At 45.0% G+C, this 15,845-nt stretch overlaps 1 protein-coding gene across 1 annotated transcript in view; it reads left to right on the top strand.

Moving 5' to 3' along the window:
- The window catches only part of ARRB2 (arrestin beta 2), a 347,548-nt gene that overhangs the window by 162,735 nt on the left and 168,968 nt on the right, over nucleotides 1-15,845 (top strand). The window contains exons 4-5 of the mRNA XM_085638335.1: nucleotides 6,702-6,746; nucleotides 9,049-9,245. Coding sequence (XP_085494461.1) covers nucleotides 6,702-6,746; nucleotides 9,049-9,245 — 242 coding nt within the window. The remainder of the gene's footprint in view (nucleotides 1-6,701; nucleotides 6,747-9,048; nucleotides 9,246-15,845) is intronic.

Genomic DNA, 15,845 nt, shown 5'->3' with positions numbered 1-15,845 from the left:
CCAAATAAGTTTTAGAACCCTTCCTTATCTTCGCTGAAGTGCAGGAGGAGTAATGACTTCAGCCAGTTGTAGGAATCTGAGCTTTTGTTGCAGTTATCCCCCCCACTTTTGCCTCCCTTTTTGCCCCCTTTTAGCTGCTGGATGATGATTTTCGACTCGGATAGTGCACTTGAGGCCTGCTAAATAGACCTCAATGCCAGTGCTCCTTCCCCAAAACAAATTGTCAATTGGTGCTATAATTGACAAAAGACTTTAGCACCCTTATAAGCCCCTAGTAAATGGTACCCCAGGTTACTAGGGCATGAGTGCAAGAGACGGCCCCAAAGGGATGCAGCATATCTTATGCCACCCTAAGGGACCCGCGCACAAATTATATTTAGACTGCCATTGCCGGTTGCGTGACATGGTGCAAAGCATGAGTGAAAACATGGCACATGCCATGCCAAAGTCACTGCATCTAATATATGTAAGTCATCCCTACAGCAGGCCTTTGAGTCGTGAGGTAGGGTGTATTATATGTTACGTGACGACAGATATGTCCCTCTGATGTCTGGTTCTATTACTAGGTATTGCAAGTGAGCAGGGAAGCCATATTAAGGTATCTACTGGGCATTGGTCAAAAGGAGTTACCCAGCTACATAATGGCTTCACTGAAACCTATGGTGTTTGGTATCAAACTCCTCATATTTATAAACTCACACTGATTCCATTGATTGATTTATTAAGGCGTGCTCCCAGAGGATAACATAGATGTACACCCTGAACCCTACTAGCATGCTGGCTGACTGGTCCGGTCCAGCCTGCCACCACAGACGAATTTCTGACCTCTAGGTAGTGAGAGCTCTGCTCTCAGAGGACAGAAACAATCACCTCCTCCCCAGGAAGGCTGGTAAATCAGCATATCAAGGTAGAAGGCTTCAAAGGCCGCCGTCGCCTTTGACATGCAACCCAAGGCTTCCCCAGACAGGGGAGATGTCATCCCCTACTTTGGGCCATTTGATACCACGACAGGTGTGAAAATGAGCTATGCAGAAGGTGTGTTTCACTGCCAGGCTGGACACACCTTTGGGGGTGAACAACCTGAAGTAAACACAAATTTTGAAATTCCACCATCTCGTGTGTTGTGGTATTAGGAATTCCAGCACAGGGTGATGCTCACTCCCTAAAGGAAGTGGTCATCTAGGGTGGTAGTTACTCCAGGGGTAAGTATCCCATTGACAACTACCCCTCACTCCCCTTAATGCCTCCAAATTGAGTATTTAGGGGACCCCCCCCCCGCTTCTAAATCTTCAAGTTTCGATGGATGCAAAAGGAGTGGACAAAGAAGACTGCTGACCTGGGAACCGAGAATCATGACTGACCTGTTGCCAACTCTGCCAGCCTGCCTGCTGCACGCCACCCTTGTGGAGCAGCCAACTTGTTGTGCTGCTGTGCAGACTCCAAGAAATCTGAAGGGCTGCCAGTGCTTCGACAATTTCCAGATAAACTCCCTGGGAGTAGAGGAGCTACTCCCTTGCAGGTGCAGACACCAAAGACGCAATGCCGGATTCACTGACCTGCTGTTTACGGGAACTACTGATGAAGCAGCCGCCCAGGAAGAAGTAGCCATGCTCCCACAGGTTCAATCCGTCCTCCCTCCAAGAGGGGGGACGCAAGGACCGATTGGAGCTGCAGAACACCAATATCTGGGGTACTGGACCCCTTTCAACAACCAAGACTTGTTGTGCCCAGACCGGACACATGCCAAGAAAAACTGACTTGCTCGTCAAGGGACTTCAGGGACAGTTTGAGCCACAACGAGAGTGGGTCAGCTTTCCTGCTTGCCCTTTGTCTGCAGCAACAAGACTAAAAGTGCGTATGCAACCGCCACCACCTGACACCTCGAAGTACTAATGCACCCGGGCTCCAGTCCAAGGGAGGTGATAGTGCCAACAAGGTCCCCAGACACACAGGCGCTAAGCCCATCCTTGGGTTTTCCCAGACTTGGCTTTCCGTCGCCACCTGCAGGTCCCCTTCAACCCTGAGTGACTCCAGCACCGAATCTGATGCCAAAATACACCCAAGCCTGATTGCCCGAGGAGAAGTGGATCAGCGGTGTCCCCACATGCCCGATGATCTTGAGCACCCTGTGGGCTCTCCTGTACTGGTCCCCTTGTCCCAGCCTGTGTGCAACTGTTCCGTTCCCTATTGAAGTGATTAGGACACCCAATGCAGTAACACACCTCTGCACCAGGACTGCCCATAGCCTCCTGAAGTAACCTTTTGGTGTGGGCTTGGACCTAGCCCAATACACACCTTAAGTCCCGGAGAACAGTCTTGTAAGTCACTGTTGAGTGCCCAAATGCAGTACATGTTTCTCCCCATAGGATAACTTTACTGCACCCAAATATTGCACTGTGTGCATTTTTGAAAACTAAAACTTGAAAAGTACTTACCTGATTCCAATTGTCTTGCTATCTAAATTCATATAAACGTATGTGTTATTTTTTGTTGAGTGTGTCTCACTTATTGCCTTTGTGTGTGCAATAAATGCTTAACTCTGCCCTCTGATATGCCTAACTGCTTGCCCACACTAACACAAAAGAGAGCATTTGGGATGTCATTTGTGCCTCTGTAATTTATTTGGGGTTTGGAAAGAAAAGGAAACCAGCATTTACAATGCAATGGTCTCGGCAATATTATAGGTAGAGCTATTGGTATTGCTCATTATTTTTTTTATCATTTTTGTATCCCTAAATAAATGGCATTGTCATTTCTATTGGCATTAGCTTTTTTTTTTTTTTTGCATATGTGATACCTATTGCATTAGCAGAGAGAGAGTGAGGTAGTGAGAGAGAGAGAGTGAGGTATTGAAATAGAGAGTGAGGTAGATAGAGAGTGAGATAGTGAGATAGAGAGTGAGGTAGATAGAGAGCGAGGGACGGGCAAAGCGGTCCATGCAGGAACGAAGAAGCATCTGTGGAGCCAGGACAGGGAAAAAATGGTATATGTTAAGACAGGGTAGGGAAAGGGGAATCTGTGGAGCCGGGGTAGGGAATAGGCGATTCCAGAACGACGGCAGTTAATATCTACGCAAGCGCTTCTGCCTTGCACTTTGTACGGGTTACAATCACAAGCGTTCAAAGCCAGGGTCACTCACCGCTCCCTCGCTGCACCACGCAGACACACCAGCCAGAGGTGAGGTGTAGGAATGGGCGATAGGGCCAGCCGGACAAAAGCAGTCAAGATGTGCCGAACTCCTGCACAAACAAGTGACACAGCGCTCACCAGCAGTAAAGGGAGGGACCGATAGCGCAGCACACCCTGGGAGGCCGGCCTACAGGCGGAGCTTCGTAAGTGACGCAAATACTGACTGGGTGGTTTAGCTGCTTTCACCTGAGGGGAAAAGTCTACTAATCGGCACCCATCTCACAAGAGCCACCGGCGTGTTTTTAGGTGCCTCTGGTACGCGGCTACGTACGACTGACTGAAGAGGATAGGCCAAATCACCCAGTGAAGAGACCAGGAACTGTCACTGAATGAAGGCGGGGAATAATCACCATGCAATGGGATTTTTTTTTTTTAGGTTGTAGCACGTGCAAAGTTTGAAACATCGCCGAGACAATAAACTAATTCCCGACCAATTGGAAACCGCTGTGCTGTCTCCAAGTCCCTATAGCAAATGAATGGTTGACTGGAACTTCTCTAGCCAATCCACTGACTAGAGGTCCGCCAGCCAATCCAGGACAATCACTCTTTTCCATCACAAGTAAAATATGGTTTAGCTTACTTGATTGGTTGTGGGCACCTTGAGACGCAAAGGCTCGTCTTTTTCACTATTACGTGGAAGAAATAATAGTAAGTTAAACGCAGAACAGCAAAGTTTTGTGATGTGTGTATTTATTTGTAATTGCTGTATTTTGATCTGGGCTCTTATATAAATGATTCAACGTGATATTGATATCGACATCAAATGATCCAAAGCTGTTCGTGTGGAAACATCACGAGTTTTTCCCCATGTTGGGTATGAGAAGCCAAAACATTTCTAACTTCTACTTGCATCTCGTCTTGTTAGTACTGCCTGTAAAATCCAAACAAGCATCGGAGAAAGGCAACGCGATTTTCAGATTCGGGGGCGTGTTCCTGCTGTTCTAAAAGGGCGTGGCTAAAAAGTGGACAGAACAGCAAGGAACACGCCCCCGAATCTGAAAAAGACGGAGCCTATTTGGAGGGACGGCTCTCTCCTCCAATGGCTGGCCTCCGTTTAGGAAGCCAGCCAATGAAAGAGAAGCAAAAAGAGAGGCGGGCTAAATAGCCACTCTAGGAAACATTAAATCTCCGACTTCCGGTTCTGCCTTCGGCAGACCGGATAGTCCTCGACCTAAAAAGGAAGAAAAAAAATCTCTTCCCTTTGCAGCGGCCACCTTTCTTCTATCCTCGTCCTCTTCAACTAAACAGGAAGGACCCAGGCTCCTGACTCCCCTGTCCAATTACAAAGCTGCCTTACAGCAGCGCTATGATTGGTCTGAGCACTGTTATTCAGTGCTCATATAGAGACAGGGCATGTTCTCCTCCAGGCCATACAACACAGCCCGGTGGAGAACATGCCAAGTGCGCATGATTGTTTGGCCGGCCCAAGAGGGCCGGCCAAACCTTCATGTGCACTTAGAGTGCCACCATTCCTCCCCCTGCTCTGTGGGAAGCGCAGCCCTGCCCCACCCACAATTTTACATAGGCAATAATGAAAAATAAAATGATAATAACGTTGTTATTAACATTTCATTTTTCCTGTGTGGCGACGCTCCTCCACCTCAGCAGAGGAGCCTCCCCTGGTTCATGGGTACATGATAAATCAAAGAAAAACATTAATTCTAGATAGCCTTTTCTGACTCCTACTGCACTCGATACTCAGTTGTGGACCTTCCAGCCGTTAGTTATGTTACAGGATTTGTACAGCGTATAGCTGTCCCAACAAAGAGGCTTCCTAGTGCTAGTCCTGTACAACACACAACTGCAACTGCCTACACCCCAAAGGATGGGGGAGAGAAGCTGGATAGAAAAAAGCTGTGTATTTAGCGATTTTCAGAAAACTAGATGGTTGTGGATGTTTCTGATGGAGAGAGAACGTGTGTTCCAGTGAGAATGGGCTTGGGCTCTGAAAGATCGGTCCCCCGCTCTGACTCTCCCGACTTCGGGAACAATGGCCTGGTTGAGGTTGGCGGAGCGCAGCCAACGTGTGAGCTGATAAGATGTCTCAGGATCGGGCCCCCTGGGGCTAAAAAATCTTGCACGTTACAGAGAGTCTTAAAATGAATGTGCTTATCCACAGGGAGATAGTGTAACCTGCAAAGAAGATCCAAGGCAGAACAGAACTTAGGGAGGGAGAAAAACAGCCCGTCAGATGCATGTTTGGCCAGCTGGAGTCTTTTAGTAATGGATTTATTGGCTCTTGGGTACAAGATATAGCAATAGTACCAGCGGGACAAAAAAACCGCCTGAAAGAGGTACAAAGAACCTGTTCCCTTCATGAGACTGGTTTCTCACCAATGTCTTCCCATTTCTCGATGTTTCTTTAATGTTTACAGCTCCAAACAGGCGTATCGAGCAGTGTGCCATTTTTGAATAAAAAAATTGTCTGTATGGAAAAAGTAAAAATACAGAGTTTCTTTGCTTATAGTTCATATTTTCAAGATGTTAGTTTTTTACATTGCATTTAACAAATTATGCTAATTCTTTATTTTCAGTCGAGTATTCTAATGATTTTATGCTAAATGTAACAAAAAATCATATTATTGTTTTTCAAATGGCAATAAATTCAACTCTGATGAAGGGATGTCCCATTTGTTTCAATTCGTCCCATTCAGTGCATTGGGAACGTTTGGCATTCTTTTAAAAAGAAAATAAATTGGAAGATTTTATTGGTCAGGATGTTGCATCTGTGTACATTGGGTTATTGCAGGCTTTTGCAAACAAGGTGCTCTGTTAATAAAAAACAGAGACTTGGAACTCTCCAGACTGAGAGTTGTTCTGAATCACATTTAGGTTCACTTAGCCTAATGCTAGATATGCTCTTTTTGTCTGCAGGCTAGTTTTAATTGTGCTACATGCTTCCTGTTTGAGAATTTCTCTGTCTTTTTCCATTCCTATATTCATCATGATTATTTTAATGCTAAGCTGACTGATCCTAGCTTTATGGAACATTGTTTGGATGGCAGTTCATTTTTTTGTTCCTGCCACTTAGGACACGCTGGGTTGGGTGCTCATGATTTCCAGTTTCTTTGGGCTTTTTTGGCTCCTTTTGAAACCTGCCTTTGTTGGAATCTTGGTAGATGGTTCCGTATTTGAGCAACACTGGTTCTTGTATAGGGTACATTTCCCACTATATGCTGGGCTGGTTTAGATCTTGCTTGCACAAGTTTGTCGTCTTGCTGTTGCTATGCCCTGTTTGACCTTTTTATATGAATGATTTGCACTTGCTTATATTTGGGCCTTGTTGGTGGATTTTTATTCAGGAACCTTTGGGAGTGGCAAGATCCTTTGCCGGATTGATATTTGTGTTAGCTTGCAGCGTTGGGTCTCCCTTGCTAGGTTACATGTAGAAAAATGTATAATCCTGTTTGCGATGACTAAGTTCAATCTTCTTGTATCAAGTCTTGTTTGAGCTCTTGCAGTGTTTGTCAGTGTAGTGTTGAGTAAATACCCATTTTTTACAATTCTTTCAGATGGCATTGTCTTGGTGGACCCTGACTACTTAAAGGACAGGAAAGGTAAGCTCTTTATTCTTTGAATTAACCTTGTGGGTATTCGTTCTGCACTGAGCTCTAGCACACTGCACATGTTGATACAGGTATCATGAGTGAAATGTGATGTTTGGAACATTATAGATGACATAGCAAATTCAAAGATTCAAATAACTATAAAAATCTATGTTGAATATCACTGTTTGAGAAATAACGAATGAGCTTGAAGGAAGGAAGATAGTTTTTCGAGGGTGGTTAAACCTGTGAAATATGATTAACATGGGCAGGTGGGAGTTTTTTTATTTTCTTAATGTGAACCCCCACTAGTACTTTTTATCCTAGATGATAAAATTATGATGAAACCCATCAGCTTCTAAGGTTGACAAAACACAACCAAGTGAATTATTGGGAAATCTTCTCACGGCTCTGATGGCTCTTGATTGTGACCATTTGTGAGTGTTTGGTCTGATTGTGAGCTTTTTTTGGTTTGACATCTGGTGACGTCTGTTTGCTCTTGAAGTGACTTATTTGATCATGGCTAGACTCTGTGTCCGATTTTTCTCTTGGAGATTTGCTTTAAGACCTTGGGACCGTGCTAACTTTATAAGCTTTCTCATGGTTGAGGGTACGTTATCTGCTGCATTAATTTGTGTGGTGACATCAAAGTGAGTGTGAGTTAGATAAAGTATTCTTTGGGAGTCCTCTCTCTTAATGTTGGTAATTGAGGTTCCCATATCATAAGCAGTACTTAATTTGTGCCGGTATTTGCTGCTGCTTGACAGCAACAGTTATCATTAACACTGGCACTTGTTTGACTAGCCACCATAGGGTAGCGCTGTCTAACTATTTTTGAACAAAAGACATAAGAATCAGTTCAGTATACATTAAATATTATTACAACTTTAGGTGACCTGGAATAATCCAAAAGGTCACATTTGTAGGATGTGATGACATTTAGCAACGCTGCAGGGCGTGGTGCAATCCAGGGGCGTAACACAGGCCCCCGCGGTGAGGGGGGCCCCCAAGCTCCAGGGGGCCCCTTCAGCACAGCACTCGGGCTGCAGAGCTCCTGTTTGAGCCCGGAGGGGGCCCTTCCACGTGTCTTGCAGGGAGGCCACCTCGAGTTTCATTACGCCAGTGGTACAATCTGCAGTGACCTCCTCTATGACCCCCTTGGCACTGGACATATTTCCAAACAAATTAAGCACTGCCTATAAGTGCTATGTTTTTCTCTATGTAAATTCTTTGGAGTGAATTTTTCTGTCTCTGTTCTGGAAGCGACTTCATTGGTCATAGTGTCATTGAACATGCATAATTCTTCCATATGATATCGTGAAAAGCATTTACACTATGTTAGTAGATAAATCAGTGTGCATCTTTGGGCTACATTCCCAATGGAAGCAGATCACTGTATGGTTCTTAACTTCTGTGCATATGCTCATCATTCCTCCACAATAATAATTAGCAGTGGATACCAGAATAGAAGTTTAAAATTCCAATTGCAGTTATCTGATTAAAATTATTAAGCCAATTCACACCTAATGGTTTGATATAAGGATACGTGGAAATTCTGTCCAGTGACAGACACCCGAAAACTTAGTCTGAATGAAGATGGAATTTTACACATAGGCAGAAGACCGGTTTCAGGACTTTTAAGATACTAAAATTGAAAGGGATAGAACTGTGTTTAAGTTGAAATTCAGAATTCTATTTGAGTTGAAATTCATTCAGGAACTTGTTTGCCTTTGAAAGTTTACTGAGCGCATTTATTTTTAGGCTTATTTTTTTTAGGTTTACAAGTTGAGATCCTCTGTAAGGTGACCAAAAAATGCAAGGTAGAAGCCTCTTTGTAGATGTCTTAATCCTGTACAATAAATGTTATTGAAGATTGTAGTAGTAGTAGTCTTGCAGTAAATGTCTGTATAAAAGAAAACCTCACTATAATGCGCTTAACAATTTCTATGTTTTGGAAATCTCCATAGTTTTGAGATACTGTCATGTAAGGGAAAAATGTGTAGCAGTTCCGAAGGTTGAAGCTCCGTCAGGTGCCTGATATCCTCATTGGATGTGCATTCAGACAAATGACTCTGTGGTGTTCACTTCTGGGACTATTTCAGGATGTTTCTCTCGTTCTCTACTCTTGAGAAGTGACCTCTTTGGTTGTGGCTGGGGAAGACTTCTGTGGCCGCTCTTGCTATGTGGGTACTTTGTCCATCAGCGACTTAATTGGTTTGTCTCTCTTATCTAGGTCAGCTGTTTGGGATTTTATCTGGCCATACTTGGCCTTGGTAGTAACTTGCAGTGTTTCTTGACCGTTTTCCCCTTACAGTTTACGTGACCTTGACCTGTGCTTTCCGATACGGACGGGAAGATCTGGATGTCTTGGGACTTTCATTCCGAAAAGACCTTTTCATTGCAACATTTCAAGCCTTTCCCCCTCTTCCTGAAGAGAAGAAGCCTCTGACTCGGCTGCAGGAGAGGCTCATCAAGAAATTGGGTGAAAATGCCTATCCATTCTTCTTCACGGTGAGGATCACACAACATGGCGAATACAAGGGCGAGTGGCAGGTTGGAGTAGGATGTTGTCTTTGTCTATCCTTTCTAGACATCCTTGTGCTCCGTTTTACCTCTTTCTCCTCTTCACTTTCCTTCTTTTATCTTTCTCCCCCTTTCCCCTCCTTTCTCCGCTTTCATCCTTGTTTGCTTCCTCTGACTCGTTTTTTGCTCTTTGGTATCTTCTTGTCTTTTCTGAGATTTGTTTTTTCCAGTTGTCCTGTTACATCTCAAACGTTTCTGAAATTTATATTTTTGTATTCCAACATAAATCTAATGAAACATTTCTGTGATATGTTGTCCTGCCACCTAGCTGGGTATAGAATTTTGTCTAAATCTGTATACATTTTGAATTGCTGGCAGAGTTTGTATGTCTGGCTTTAATGTAATGCATGGAAACACAGATATGCAAAAATGATGCTTGCATACTGTATCATGTTAAAGGCTGACCCATTGGTTTTGACAATTTTAACCCAGACTAACAAATGGGCAATTTAGCTTGAGTAAGTACAGAGTGCAGGCGCTTTTTCATAAGCTCACAGAATGTCATGGTGATGGACCAAGGACTTTGGTCCATCTGATCATGATAACTGCTTACCCACCGTCCTTTGTAAACTCACCCTGACAATCTTGGTGTGAAAAGCACTTGCCTCGTGTATGTACAGCAAAGTTATTTATATATATATATAATTTAAAATAAACCTATCGCTAGGTAAATTTCAATTCACACAATGTGTTTCTTTCATGTCTTTGAATATCGGTTGCAGCTATAGAGGTATGATTGCGTATGATGCATAGTAGACATTGTATTGTTTTTCCTTTAATTACAAATACAACTCCGCAGTGATACTATGTTTTAAATTTTGTATCCATAAATTGCAAACAACGCATCAACATACAAGCAATCACTCTGTAGGTAATATACACTTGCACCTCTTAGAAGTCAGTATTGCACTTTATTAAATACAAAATATGAGATGAATGTATATATAATTAATTTGAAAAGTGATACCCTGTTGAAAGTTGTAATTCAATATTTGAGTATTTTGTTTGTACAAAGGCAAGTCACGATCGTAGTTTGTTCACTGTGATCATGAATTCAAAAGCTTATTTCTGTCGCAAGTAGAGCACGTTATGGAAACATGTCAAAGGCTGAGTAAGCCGAAACGCGTCCCTTTTGCACAATAAATGGGTGTGCAACAATTTTGTGTGCCATACACATAAATATATATATATATTACCTACTGGCGGTCGCCAGTAGGTAGTAATAGTTAGGACCAAGTTTCCTTAGGAAGTACTGGCGGTCGCCAGTAGGTAGTAATAGTTAGGACCAAGTTTCCTTAGGAAGAGCATTTTTTGTTTTGCTTATAACTTTGGCGTCGTTTGATGAATCTTCATGAAACTTTCCAAACTCATTATTTGTTCATATCCGCTCCTATGTCGAAAGTTTGGGGCTGATTGGTCAAGGAGGGGGCCGAGAAAAAAGGGGGGTCCCAAAACGTGTTTTCTCCATAGGAAACTTTAGACAAGGCTACAGGTCGAACGGAATTACCCCAAATTTGGCAGGGAGAAGAGTCTTGGTCTAGAAAGCATGCTTTTGTTTATTTGGTGTAAATCCGTTCAGTAGTTTTGGAAAAATATCGAAATTTACAGATATCGATATTTGGGAATTCTGCCATCAGATTGGCTGAGGCGTTACTAGCACGAGCTTGCTGCATATTGGCTTCGAGTGGTGCGAGCGGTTGCAACTAAGAAGTGTTGGCAGCCATTTTGTGATTCCGTCGAGTAAGGGGGGAAAAAGGGCGAAAAGAGTAGGCAACAGGAGGATAGGAGCACTGTAACCTCTGTGGGGTAGTGCGAAGCGAAGTAGTTACTTCTACCGGACTGAAAGTGCGGTGTTGCTCAGAGTGACATGGTGCTGAGATGAAATGCTGCTACACTCTGGTATGAAACCGAGAGCCTAAACTGTGAGGTCATTGCTGTAAAGTGATGTGCTCTGGTGTTTGTAGCATACCTGTGGAAGTAGTGTTAGTAGGCGTTTATACCATACAGGGAGTGGGAAGCGAACTACTGACCTCTACCGTGCGTTTATACTATACCGGAAGTGGGAAGCAAAGTACTCACGCCCACCGGCGTGAAGATCAAACCGAGCTGATTGTTGTAAAGTGATGGGCTGTGGGCGCTGTAGCATACTGGCCGCTGTAGTATAACTGTGTAAGTAGTGTTAGGATGCTTTTACACTATACAGGGAGTGGGAAGCGAACTACTCGCCCCTACTGGTCTGAAGACTCGGGGATTAAACCGTGAGCGCATGGTTGTAAAGTGATGTGCTATGGGCGCTGAAGCATACCTGTGAAAGTAGTGTTAGTTTGCGTTTATACAATACAGGGAGTGGGAAGCGAACTACTCATCCCTACCGGTCTCAAGACTCGTGGATGAAACCATGAGCTCATTGCTGTAAAGTTATGTGCTCTGTGTATTATTCCAATGTAAGTCATAGTAGAATGTTAGCATGTAATGCTACTATAATGCAAGTATGTAATGCTAGAATGTAGGGCTATCATGAGGGGAATCTTGGGGAGTTTGTACACGGTGCTGGAGAAGACGGTTGCCTTGCTGTCTGGTCCTGTTGGTGGCTGTTTAAGCTGTCTTCTTTTCCTGCAATTCATCTACTTATCGGATCCACTGTTGTCTTCCTCTTCACTACATAAATTTGGCGACGAGCCGGAGAAGGTAAAAAGAAGGCAGCACTCACCAATATTTTGAGCTTGCTTGAGTTCTGCTGAAGACCCGTTTTCTTGTTGAAGCTGTTTCTACTCATCCCAGGGTCGTCGACTGGTCGAACTATGTGATCCTACCGCTGGTAGGATTGATATTTTTTAATTTTGGGCTTCCTCTGCCTCTTCATCACACTCTGGTTGCTGTAATACACGTGTGCAAGTAGTGTTAGTATGCGTTTATACTAATTCTGTAGTTATGCATTAACCAATGCATCATGGCCCTATGGAGCGCCACCTCCCAGGCTCAGGTCATACAATGTCCCTGGGTGTGCATCTGCGGGACATTTATGTTTGCTATTACAGGGTGGGAGCATTGCTTCCACCCTGTGATAGTAAATTCTTGTTTGCCTCGTTAAAGCGAAAGGAGGAAAACCTCTTAACGCTTCAATAAAGCGGATCCGGATGGTAAAAATGGAGAAAAAAAATGAAGCGGGGTCTCACCCGTTCATTTAAATGAGCCCACTGGTGGGTAATGTTCCGGGGCCAATGTTATTATGATATTGCGGGGTCTGTGCAGTACTGGGGACCTTAATCTCACATGTAAATTAGGCGCGGGAGGGCACAGAGACGTTTCGCAGACTAGGGGATCGACACCTCCCTGGGTATTGTTTACGAATTGTTCGGGGGGCTTCGAGGCCAACTCAAGACTGGGGATTGGTAACCTACGGGGGCTTTACTTAAATATGCAGGGTGGGCCTCGCCAGTCCTTGAAGCCTCGGTGGCCCTAGGCAGTGCCTTATTAGTTCTGAAATCACACGGGCAGTACTCATGGTGTTGATAAAGTGATACACTCAAAGAACCCTTGCCTTTGTAGAATTACCCAGGCTTCAGTTATGTAATAGTCTGTTGGTTTATATTTGGTAGGTGCACCGCAAAATAAAAAATGTTTTCCCTCATAACCTACTATCAACCGCCGATTTTCACAATAATCTACAGACAAGTGTTGTCAGAAAAAGAAGACCCATACACTCACTTATTTATTGGCAAAAAAATAGCTTTTATTAAAACAACACAACTAAATGGAAACGTAACTTTATTCGAACAATGGTAAAACATGAAAGAAGTGGGTGGGACTCCTCCGGAAGCTGCGTACAAAACCTGCAAGAGGAAAAAGAAACATAAGTATGTGTGCCATGTCCAAGAGAACAAGCATTTGCAATGCAATAGGTCTCGTATAAACGCAAGCTTAAGCTATTGGCATTGTAAATGACAATGCCTTTTATTGAAAGGCATTGTTATTTGCATTGTCAATAGCTCAAACTCGCGTAAATGCGAGACCTATTGAATTGTTAATTGCTGGCAGGTCTACGACCAGGAGGAATCCGGCCCACTTAAAGCCCTGCGCACTGTACGTTTCAAGCAAGCGCCCTCTGCACGAGTCTAAAGGCTCCTTGCCCTTTGACCCAAGGCACCCTGTCCAGTGACACTGGCTCCTGCTTACAGTATGAGGTTCCTATCCCTAAAGCTCACCACCATTGATTCACCGCATGAGTCCAGCGGCAGCCTTAAGCCGCGCTCATGAGCTGGCATCAGAAAAGAGGCAATACCAGCACGCGCCCTGAAGTTCTCATAAGGCGCCTCTTAGGCGCTCTAAAAACGTAAAAATAAATACAATGAAATAGCAAGCCCGGAAGTTATGTGCGTGCGCGCGCTAAAAGAAAATTAAAAAAATCACGGTGGTGCTCAGAGGCGCTTGAGTGAGTGCGCTGGCGATGAGCGGGTGCGTGATCGCGCATCCTGCTCTTTTTCAAAGCACATACTCGTGCTTGTGGCGCGTGGCTGCGCACTCCCGCAAGCCGTATGCTGCCACAAGCACGAGTATGTGCTTTGTAAAAAGAGCTGCACAACGACTAAAGGTCCCGTACGCAGTGCATGCGCACTGCGTAGGCGAGACCTAAAAAGAAAGGTAGTCAGAATGAAAGGAAGAATGTGAGAATGGGACAGAGAGCGAGTGGGTGGAAGGGAGAAGGGGAGGGAGAGTCAAAAGAACAGAGGGAGGAGGAGACAGAGCGTCGGCCTACTGCACCCAGCCCTCACTTTTCAACTCCCGTGACCCGTGTGTCTGGGACGCTGGGGTCCGCGAGAAAGAGTGCGGTCCAGCAAGTCTTTCAAATGAAACAGATATGAATGAGGCCAGAGATTATATTATCTAAGGCAACATCGCTTGTCTGCACTTGTGCACCCAGGCTGCTGCACCTCAGCCCCTTCCCCCGCACTGTGCTCAATTGCAGCTCCTGCGCACCGAGGCTTCACTGCTCACCTGCCACAATTGGTGTGTCCAACGACGTGCCGGTGCGAGCTCCAACTCCGGGGTGCCGCTCTTAGGGTGGCACAGCAGGTCTCCGGTCGGGGACGGTGTCTTGATACCACGATGGAAGGCGTCAAAATGCCCAGGGCCTCATCACCGGCTGAGCATCCGCTCCGCCGATTACGGTGCCACTAACTCAGTGTCTGAAAAGGGAGAAATAATATAATGGTGGAAACGTCTTAAGGTAAATGAAAGTTTATTTCAAGCTTAAGAGAGAACACCAGTTGAGTGCATCCTTCCTTCTTGAAGTACGATCCACCATCTGTTAGTGGTAATCGTGGTTCAAAGATGAGTTGGAGTGCACGAGAATATTCAAGGGTAAATAATAATATATTATGCCAACGTTCGCATACAAAGGAAAAGAGCGCATGCTAGAAGGATAATGTGTGCGTGCAGTGCAGTTGGGCAAGTCTCTGTGCATGTACACTTAGTAATCAGCTCACTACAGTGCCCCAGAAGACAGCGCCACGTGTCTGTAGGGCAGCGCTGCCCGCTGGCTCAGGCCTACAGTACGGTCCAGCAGGTCCTTAAAATGAGAGAGAGATGTGACTGAATGAGGTCAAAGATCACATCATTACGCACGGCAACATCGCTTGTTTGCACCTGTGAACCCAGGCTGATGCACCCCATCCGCTGCACCGCGCTCAATTGCAGCCCCTGCTCACCTGCTGTCATTAGTTTGTGTCCAAACACGACGTCCAGCAGGGTTCACAATTCAGATGGAGTTTTGATTGCCAGGCTGATGTTCACCTCATGGATCCCTTTTTTTTATAGCGCATTGTGATATGCGAGGTGGATGCGGCCATATCACCTGAAGCAGTGTGGAAGAACTGGGACATGTGGCGTTGTCGTTATCCTATTTATACGTACGCAAAGTGGGCTGGGCTTGCGTATGCCAGGCCAGTGTAGGGGTGTGAATAATTATTCCGGGGACCTGAGCGTTGTTCAGTTCCTGCCTGGGCAGGAAGTGTACTTGTATGTGTGTCCCTGTTGCAGTGTTGACGTCGCACAATCCGCAATTTACATTAATGTAGCATGTAGTGGGAGGGCGGCAACTATCGCTAATGAGATGCTGCCCGAAAACATTGAATGGACAACATCACATGTCGTTGTCAAGCTTGTGGATAAGCGCAGACACGCATGTCAATGGTGTGCGGTATTATTGAAAGTGTTGCTATCGCGAAGCGCACACATGTGAATGTGCTCGGATGGAGGGAGGATCAGCAGTGAGGCTACGTCATACACAGTGATAACGGTCATTACAGTTAAGCAATGCGTGCCAAGAGGCACGTTTGCAGAGTGGTGTAAAAAGGGGTGTGGCATTGGACCACCTCTCTGCAATCCAGCTCTGTGGCACTTACTGGAGGTACCTTGTGGGCTAGTTGGCCCCCAGGGACCCTCAGTATTCAAGGGGAATTAATTCTCCAGCTTACAACGCAGAGTGGTGCATGGCCTCCATTTTTCAATATATTTATTGGGAAGGGG

This window comes from Triturus cristatus, chromosome 12 (genome assembly GCF_964204655.1).
Source record: "Triturus cristatus chromosome 12, aTriCri1.1, whole genome shotgun sequence".
NCBI lineage: Eukaryota > Metazoa > Chordata > Amphibia > Caudata > Salamandridae > Triturus > Triturus cristatus.
This window is presented reverse-complemented; position numbering and strand designations above follow the sequence as displayed.